The 10007-nt window shown below is 38.6% G+C and overlaps 1 protein-coding gene across 1 annotated transcript; it reads right to left on the bottom strand.

Moving 5' to 3' along the window:
- Positions 1–3796: 3796 nt before the first annotated feature.
- On the bottom strand, positions 3797–9246 carry LOC145895897 (uncharacterized). Its single transcript, XM_082984676.1, has 13 exons — positions 9174–9246; positions 8941–9096; positions 8743–8862; positions 8532–8681; positions 8354–8473; positions 8153–8257; positions 7684–7803; positions 7235–7354; positions 7035–7150; positions 6818–6914; positions 6428–6527; positions 4956–5099; positions 3797–4686 (listed from the first exon to the last, which is right to left on the bottom strand). Exons 1-13 carry the CDS (start codon positions 9244–9246, stop codon positions 4500–4502), a joined length of 1608 nt encoding a protein of 535 aa, XP_082840802.1. The 3' UTR covers positions 3797–4499.
- Positions 9247–10007: the final 761 nt, after the last annotated feature.

Raw genomic sequence — 10007 nt, 5'->3', positions numbered from 1 at the left:
GAACTGGTAACATGACTAGTAAAGATACAAACTTTTTAAAATGCCAGCTTTACATGTGCCAAAGGAGACTAATATAGTCACTTACCCTCATAGATTAAACCAGGGATAAGCAACCTTTAGCACAGCCGGGCCAAAGCTGCACTTGATTTGGTGACAACAATATGATGACTTGGTCTGTAAATCTTACATTTACGAACCGCTTGGTAAAATATCTGTGTAATTTAACTGTGCAATATTGTCAAACTATAAAGATTTAATACGTCGCAATTTCATTGTGTTGTGTTCGCCAAAGGCAGAGTTGATTGCAGTAAAACCTCACGTTGCAAGTTCCTGCTGGGGTCACCAGACATTAGGAATATTTATTGTCATTCGCGCCAACTCTGCCTTTGGCGAATATTTATTGTCAGTCGCAAAAAAATGCGGAGTGGTCTAGACTAACAACAAAGTAAACGGCGCGAACTACAGACTATAGATGGATACATGAGTGATATTTGCAAAAGTGAAAGCAGAAAACATGATGACAGTATAAGTAACTTTACCTACGATTATGTCACTATCGACCAACTGAACATGTGCTCACGTTAATTAGTTACGAGCACGTTAATAAGTTGCATGTTCGTTAATTAGGTACGCGTACATGAGTTTGACATATGACACGGTTGGCCATGAAATGCATCCTATTAAGGTACATGTACACTAATAGCAAACGTGCTGCTTATTAACGCGCGCGTACCTTATTATTCCACATGATGTCGCTCTTATTCGGATTTTGACAATGTTAATTTGTAGTTTTGCACGCTTCAATGGTTTTAAGGACACCATCTCTATTTTTAGTGTTGGTTGTATTCGCACTTGCAGGGAATTCGACTTGTCATAATTTTGTCGCGTAATTACAGCATTTATCTATTTGTTTCTGCCTCATCTTTGATGTCTTCCTATATATTTGCGACTCTTTCCACAAATAAACAGATCATGGTTTTCGGACTAACAGAATACAATGTGATCTCTCAGATCAGGTGTTCGGTCCCAGATCTCGGTTTTGTTCTGACAGGTTTGATGTTGAGTTTGCGGTAATGCAATTCCGTCTACACCTTTCGACATACCAACTGCGACCCTTCATTTCCGGTGCTGCCCTCTGTGATCTCGAACACAACGCCTTCTGATGCTGGAGTCTGATCAAATCAAGCGCGATGCCTTCTGATGCCGGAGTCAATTCAAGGGCAACGCAAAACAGCTTTGAAGTTTGTTTTGTAATGTTAAAGAACTATATTTTCCTTCTTTTCGTCACAAAATGTCTTTCTTAACTTTACTACTTTTCCCTTCTAGGTAATTTTAAGGTATAGGTTTGTTAACGCATGTCGCCGAAACGGTATTTTTTGATTTTTTTACTGCGTGTTATATTTCCTCACATAATTTTATGCCAGAAGTCCACATGCCTTAAACAAGCGGACCAAAGTGCCGCGATGGGTATGCTTTCGAAAGCTTTCCGAAAGCGAGAAGCACTGCTGCAAGGCCACCTCTTCACTGCCTGCATTTTTACAATTTTTTTGCCTCATAGGGATCAAATTTCTTGCTCCATTTTTAGTTAGGGATTGACCAGTTGTCACAGCCAAGGTCAACGGGCTGTGGACGGCAAAAGTTGTGCTGTTGATATATTCCATGTATGTTTTTTAACGATTGGGCAATTTTGTTTACCTGCATGCGTGAAGCTAATCTAGCCTAAAATTATCACCTTTCCTATTTTTTGTTAATGGACGTTTTACTCTTTCGTACCATTTTGCCCTCTCAAGTTAAACTTCACCCGTTTCAAAGCATTTTTACGACGATCGACTACGCCTATTCCACTCCAGTTTCCCCGAAACCGCGGCGCAAAATCGACACATCCACGTCCAAGCAACACAGATTAAGTTGTGGTGCTCGTGAATTCCCACTTTACGGCCTTCGTGAATAAAGGCCTCGTTACGATAAAGTTATTTATACCTACGACGCGCTATGTAGGGATTTGGGCTTGTCATAATTCGAAACATTTTAATATTTTGTTTAAATCTGGTCTTGTCGAGACCTGCTGCCAACATGGTGTCAGAAGCTTGATGTCGGGTTTTGACCCACGCAGAACCCTTCACACTCATCTGTATTGAACACTATGGGACCCTTATCAGTATTAAATGTCCCAAATCAAGTTTTCTTGTGTTGTTGTATTTTCCATGTTCAGTTGCCTGCCTACCTCAGCGCTTTCTTGGTTGAAACTCTTTCTGAAATTGCACTGATGATGGACGCAGTCGTGTTCGAAACGTTTGCGCATAATGTATAGCACCTACATTAGCTTTGGCTTTCATGTTTAAAGTTTTGAGGCTTTTCAGCATTGATACACATACTGAGTAACTTGCGTTTTTGCCAAAGAATGTAAATTCGGCTTGTCATACTTTGAAACATTTTATTATTTTGTCTTTCAAAACTGCTTTCTACTCATTTACATTTACATCCCGTCTTTCTGACGTCATCGCTAGTTATCTCGCTTGCCTAACTTCTGATAGTTCACCTTTATGGCGTAATCGCAGCAATTAAGTGGGTGTTTCTGCTTTGATATCTCTCTATATATTTGCGACTCTTTGTACAAATAAACAGATCCTAACATTCGGTCCAACTCAGGTCGCAATGTGGTATCTTGGGTAACAACATTTGGTCTCCTAGATACTAACATGGTGTCAGACCAAGACTTTCTTGGCATACTTGCTGATGGGTCGCACTTTTTAAAAACATTTTGCTGTGGCTTTAGGCTCACTAGTACTAAATATTCAAAGGAAAAAAAAAACAATAATTGCAGCTGCATTGGAAAAATACTGCAAGGATCTGAGGAGCCTTCAGGGGGATTTTATGCCCTATCTATGGGATAGCAGAAACAGCTCCCAGGGGCCAACCAAAGTAACTTTCCAAGCAAAAATGTTTTTGCCATTGCATAGAATAGGGCTTGAGGCCAACATTGAATTGCAAATTGCATGAGGTTTTTGTTCATTGACTTTTTCACAATCGACACTATTGAAGCCTTTTTAACTAAATTAATGTCCTCCTTGAGGCAAAATACTACTTTTACCCGATTACGTAGACAAGAGGCGGGCCTAACTCGGCAAGTCAAATCAAGGCATACTTCTGTAATTCAATTTCTACGAAACTTTACTCTCTCCATGCCATCTACATTCTGCCATGAAATGTACCCGACAGACGCATCAGACGCGTCTGTTTCCTCCACAACTGCTGTGTTAAGGTTATTACATTGGAGTGTATGAGGTCTAACCTTGGGAGGTCACAAGAAAATGATTTGTGTGGGAAAGCCAAAGATTGTATGCTACTCATGTCTAAGCAAACGTTTTAAACACCACTGTTATATTCATCATCAGTGCCAGGTAAGAATGAGTTGCAGCAAGGTGTGGGCAGAGGTAGGCAGGTAACTGAACAGACAAAAACAACAAAACAAATAAAACACGTGACAGACGCCACTCGAAGGCCCACGACCGTGACGTCATAATTTGGGCAGCAATGGGGGCCTGGGTGTTGACAAAAAACCTTGTTACACAATTTACCCTCACATAAAACCTTTTCCAAAAGTCGGTGAAATTACGCCGCGATATCCGCGCATTTCTGTAAATATTTGCGTGAATGCATGTTTGGGGATTTACTGACATTCTCGAATCAGAAATCAACTGTCAAATCTGATGGATCAATGTTTATATTTACATGGATTATCAACATACAGCATAGAAACATTGTTTGCGATATTACAACAACGACATGATATACAAGGAATGATAAAACGGAATGTGTTGTCAATATCTAATCGACACGTTAACATAATTCTATGGAAGAAGTGGCATCCGAAACACACAAAATGTTATGATAAGTAGTGTTGACGTCATATTTGCAATTATTATGTTGTGTTTTTCTGGCATCAACCGGCTTTTTTATTAACGTCGGATAATAATCACTCTGTAAACCAAGTTCAACTCATTTACGGCGAACGTGCTATTCGTTCGTTGACACTTCCAGCAACAAGCCGCCTTTACAAATGAGTCACGTGGTAATCTGAACTTAAACAACCTGGTATGCATTTTCTATATAGGCTACATGTGTTTTTAGTAAAAAAGATACGAAGAGACAGGACAAAGGACATACAGGACAGAGAATTTTTGTACGCGTGGTTTGTAACGTCTTATTGTTAATCCACGTGCGCTTGTTTATTATGTAATAAGTAACGCCCTATACAACTACCACGATAATAACAAACATGCAGCAAGGAGAAGTTCGCTATTAACACAAAAATTGTAAGGATTTGTGAAATAAATTCGGTTTGGTACAATTGCTTTCCTCTTATTTACGATTTAAAGCCTTTATCAAAACTGGTGAAAGTATTTACAATGTCTGTCAATAATTGTAAATCAACACAACGTTGCCATGGTTACTAACGACGCAATGTTAATTTTCGTCACTTTAAACCTCCCCAACAATTATTCGCATTTCACTTTCATCTTAGAGCTCATAATTTTTCCAAATGAGTTCTTCCAATAAAACCAAGTCATAGTGTTGTGATGAGCAGAAGTTCTCGACCACAGACCATTGAGTCGGGCACGCGCACAATTTTTACGATGCCACCAAGCTCCGCCACCATCCAAAGTACATTTACCTCCTACCCACCTACAATTATAATTAAGTCGGTTGTCAACAACTCTGTGTCACAACTTATTTGAACTCAGTAAAAACTTGCGTTTAACTAAAACTTTAACGCAACCCCCTGTTTCAGAGCAACTGATTTTTACAATTGTTGATTTAGGGTAGGCGGTTAACTTTGTCAACGAAAATCAACTATTTGAGGAAATGCATTTCATATTTTATTAAAAACATCTCTAATTACTTCGTTAGTAAAACAGAAATTTAATCATACACGTTGTATCATTATTACTCACGCATCATTGTCTCTGTTGCGAGTTGAAAATCTCACCCCGTTTAGACTTTGGTGCGACTTATCAGTCATGGAATCTGATACATTCCCCGAATATCCGGATATAGTAATTGTGTAAGAACTTCCTTCATCGCCAATGCTGAACTTACTGAAATCAACAATGTCATAATGCTTGATTTAATGCTAAGTTTAAATCAACTCGCTTACATTGGTTCGGAAATTATAGTTAAAAATAAAACACTTTATGACGTAATATACGAGTGTCATAAGATGTCAATCAAGCCTACGATGCTGACATTGCAAGATATATTTGGAGAAGCAAAAGTTAAATGAGTTTTTGCCGAGACTATTCTGTAACCCACATTTAACTATGTTGTTTGTGACAGAGTTTCTTGATGTTTCTGATCCTACGTCACTTGCAGGGTACGTGTACCTCGGTTAAACGTTCATTTAAGGCGATTACAAAGAGGTTTTATTGTAGCTGAAGAACAAAGCGGATAATTCCAACTTTCCAGTCAAGATGCAACGTTTTGGTAAAGGATCAGTACAAGATTTTATACAGATCATTATATTTCTTTTCGACTACTTTCGTGTATTTCGGTGCCGACTAAGTATCAACCTACAACCCTAAAATTTCCCACTGGATAAGAACCACTGGCCTATGAGGAATTAACTCTGCAGGCCAATGCCCCATTTTCTTGCATAGAGGCCCAACAATATCCAATCAACCACGCAACGACCAGCAGCTAACCCAGGGGTGGGCAAAGGGAACACAGAGAGTTTACGCTATACAACTTATACACTGACAATCAAGTTGCGCCAGCGTCTTACACGTCGCGATTACGGGATTTTTGTTGCCCCATTCAAAACATTGGGAGCCGCAGAAAATCAAAACACTGGATTATGCATGGGTGTTAGCTGGAGAATATAATAATATTTTTATCCCATATATCGATGCGGGACACAGCATTAGTATTCACTGGACTGCTGCCACCAATTGTGAAACGGCTTGGCCGTGGTTAATTTCGCTTGAACTGTCTTCCAGATGCTTACGTTCCAAAAGATTTGGAATCAAGGGAAAGAAAATTTTCTGCAGCCACATTCTCTAAGCGCACAAAGGTGGCGTTCGACCCAATCCGAGCCCCACTGAGCTCGGTCCCGGCAATCCGCGACCAAGCGATCGCACAAACCTCAAGAGCGGTGATGTGGGGTCGTTACGAGTTGATTACCATCCCTATGTGTGTGCGGTATCTAAACTTTTTATTTCATAATTATTCCGAACCGAATAAATGCATTGAAACACAGCAAGAATATTCTGGGTTGCTTTAAACGTTTTTAGGAATCTGGCATAATAAGGGGGGTATTCCCCTAATGTGTTTTAAGATTTTGTTAGTTATGACGACCTGGCAGCATCGGGTAAATTATCGTTGGAACAATGACATTAAATTGAAAACGTTAAATACGTCATAGTCTTACCTATACTCGGCAAATCCTTGACCTCCGAAAAAATCCTGTAGGTCAACACGAAGGCGACATCTAGCGGACGAATTGGTGATTTGATGCAGTTTCTCCAAACCTGATAAAATTTGTTCGTTGTAATAATTTTGCTAAAAACACTGGAATTTAAATTGGATTAGCTATACTGTTATATTGACTCTAGTATTGTTACGTAGCGTGCTTGAAACGTTTTGCTACTTAGGCCAGTATATTTAACTGGGTGTGCACAAGCTGTAACACTCAGTAAATGTTCAGTAAATGCATTAAATTTAAAAACAACTATTATTCAAAATTTAACATCAGTTGTGTTTAGTTTTTATTTAAACTTGTAAGACGTTTAGTTACGGATTGCTTTTTTGGAATACAAACCCATCCAAAATTCTGTTGATAGATTCCCAAACCCGTTCTTGTAATCCACCCAATCTCTATCGAAACTCACAGATCCATCATAACGACGCTGGAACACCTGGTATTTATCATAACCAAGGTAAGGTGTTCAGACGTTAACTTTACATGTAAACGACCACCGAACGCTTCCCAACCATTAAACTTAGGATACAGTTCTAGCCTCGAGAGGCAAACTCACCAGCCAACCGCCATCCATGTCGCAATATCCCTGGAAAGTCAGAGGAGAATTTAAGTTGTAGACTCCGCTTACGTTATGGCCGTTTTGTAATGCATCCTTGCAGGTTGGAAACGAGCCTATGTTTTGAACACCATTAACATTGTTAATAAATTGCATCCTTTTATCCAAATAAATCAAACACAAAAACTACAAAATCTTACGTTTTTCGCAATGTGGTCCTCTGTACCCGTGGGCACATGAACAATTGTAGGAGGTTTTTGTGTCAATGCATGTTCCGTTGTTCTGGCAAATACCAGGATTTTGTGCACAGAAATCTGGATCTAAAATGAATCAAGATTAATAATCAGAATTGGCAGTCTTACTCACATGAAAGAGTTGAATATAACGACATTCCGGCCCTGCAGAACACCAGAGTTATTAGTTGTGAAAAAGTAGTTTATTAAGTCTGTGATTCCATTATAACCACAGTTAGGCACCCGAGGTAATTTCGTTTAGCTGATCGTCATACAGCATGTGATATTCTCAAGTGGAGGCCTTCATTTTGCTCTTCTACTGACCGATTACAAATGCATCACGGACCCAAACTGGTTCGTGGCCCGGAGGTTGGAATCCCTGTATTTGAATATTGTAAAAACGACGTCAAACTTACAACAATCAATGCCATCTCCGGTGTAGTTTGCGTTGCAAGAACATTGAAAACTGCCGACGGTGTTGATGCAAGTTGCATGTTGATGACAGTTGTGCATTACTTTCACGCATTCGTTTATATCTGAATATGATAATTACGATCAATTTTTGTGGACTGTCACATACTGAGTGGCATTTATCTTCGAAGAAAACGCAAGCATGAACTTCAACAAGAACAGCACTTTCAATTACGGTGAAAGTTTGTAAGGTCGAAAGTTCAAAACTATCAAATATTCTGCTGCTTAAACATGAAAAACATGAAATGATTATCATTTTGTTGGTTAACGTCAGCTAATAATTTATTGGCGCCAGAATCAATGTGAGTTGTAGCGTAACCTTTTAAGCAGAATTTGCATTTTTAAGTATTTTGCGATTTTCCTGGCACATTTCTCTTAGTGCCAAACATTCCAGCTTTCAGGGCAGTTTCTCACCTATGTCACAGTCAGAACCGGTCAATCCGGGGTTGCAAGAACAGCAATGTTGGTCGTTAACTCCAGACAAACATTCACCGTCGTTAGAACAAGTTGTCAAATAATCTTCATCTGAAATATTGATTGGAAAACGAGCGTTATTTCATTTATCACGTATTTTCTCTTTCAATTCCTGTTTTTTCGGTTAGAAGGTTAATTTACGAGTGAACGAAAAGTATTGACTTGATGAACCACACGATTTGCTGGTTACACCACCCTTGGTCGAACTAATAAATGCGCGTCTTCCGTTTCTTGAATAAAACGTCACGTATCCTCCACTTTCTGAAAATATTCATGGTTGATTCAAACAAACCACAAAGTGTTAATTACACCAACTTACGCGACAAGATACCAGCGTGAATGGCAGAGGCACAAACCGATGAATTCTTGGTGTACGAATTTGTTCCACAGACGTCTTTGGACGAACAACCAGGTGGACAAAATACATCAGTTACAGAAAACTCACTGTTTCCTGTCGTGCTGCATTTCACTATATTCAGATAAAAGTGATTATTTTTTCTAACCAAAACGCTACCCGGAGCATAGCTTACTTTCAAATGTGTACGACCATCTTGCAGACGAACAAGATTTGCTTCTCAATCCGTTCCTGTCCAATCCTTTATATTCATGTATTGGTTCACTTTTGTATACTTCAAAGTAGCCTCCATCATCTTTACAAAAATATTTGGTTTGAGTTCATATCAAAGAAAATCCGGTAAACATGCCAGGGTACTGTCACTGTAACTTACTATCCATCAGTCCTGCATGCATTGCAGCCAGACAAAGTGGACCAGAGGCGTAATTATCACTTCCACACAAATCCGAATATTCTCTCAAGCAGTTGGGTGGGCAGATTACTTTTGAAATTGAGTGATTTAAATCTGATAACTTTGTGTCACACGTTGCTGTGGAAACGAAATATTTAGTAGACTTATAAGCAGTACATATAAAAATTTATGAGTAAATTTGGAACGCAGCTTACCTGTCAACGAATTGCATTGATTCTTAAATTGCAGATAACAAAGCAGGAAAGCTTGCAAATAATACTTTAACATCATTGCTACACAAAATAAAACAACATACGCTACAAGTAAATGAGAAATTTAAAGGTTTAAAGCAAATTAAAAATCACAATATTAATAGTGCTATCTCGTATATATTTCCGAAAATGAGTTTGCTTTGTTATGTTTCTCTCCTAAATATTCCTCTGTTTATAAAAAGCTCTGTACACTGAGTTCAAAGCTTCGTATCTATTGCAAAACCTTAACCTACTGATATCTGTTCATTTGTTTCAATAAGCTTTAACCGTTAATTGCAATTGTTTATAAAGATGACGAAACAACCAAATCATTCTAAGCTGACATAATGATTTTTGATTTAATTTGCCAAATATAAGAATATATTAAATAGGTTTAATTTCCCACAATTCATTATTCAGCCATATTCGATCTGACCTATTAATCGTCCGCAATTTCACTGATACTTTCAACCAGCACACAGAACATAACACACTCTTGCATTCAACAGATAACCGACAGCAAGTCACCGGAACTGGAGAGGTTTCTAATTAAACCAGAAACACAATGTACGCACAACCACCTTTAAGCTGAACAAAATGGCACATTGACCAAACTGTTTTGCTAAATCATGTGATGCAAAACATTTGTTCCATTCAACGAAAATTTTTTGCAAACGCGCCTAAAACACCTCCCAGAGCATTACCCAGAATATAGAACACAACATAGAATTACTTTGGACATTTTGTGATTTAAATCTGACAACATTGTATCACATGATGATGCGTTTAAAGAAGTAA

This window comes from Ascidia mentula, chromosome 3 (assembly GCF_947561715.1).
Source record: "Ascidia mentula chromosome 3, kaAscMent1.1, whole genome shotgun sequence".
In the NCBI taxonomy this organism is placed as follows: Eukaryota; Metazoa; Chordata; class Ascidiacea; order Phlebobranchia; family Ascidiidae; genus Ascidia; species Ascidia mentula.
The sequence above is the reverse complement of the archived record's forward strand: the minus strand, read 5'-3'. Positions and strand labels throughout refer to the sequence as shown.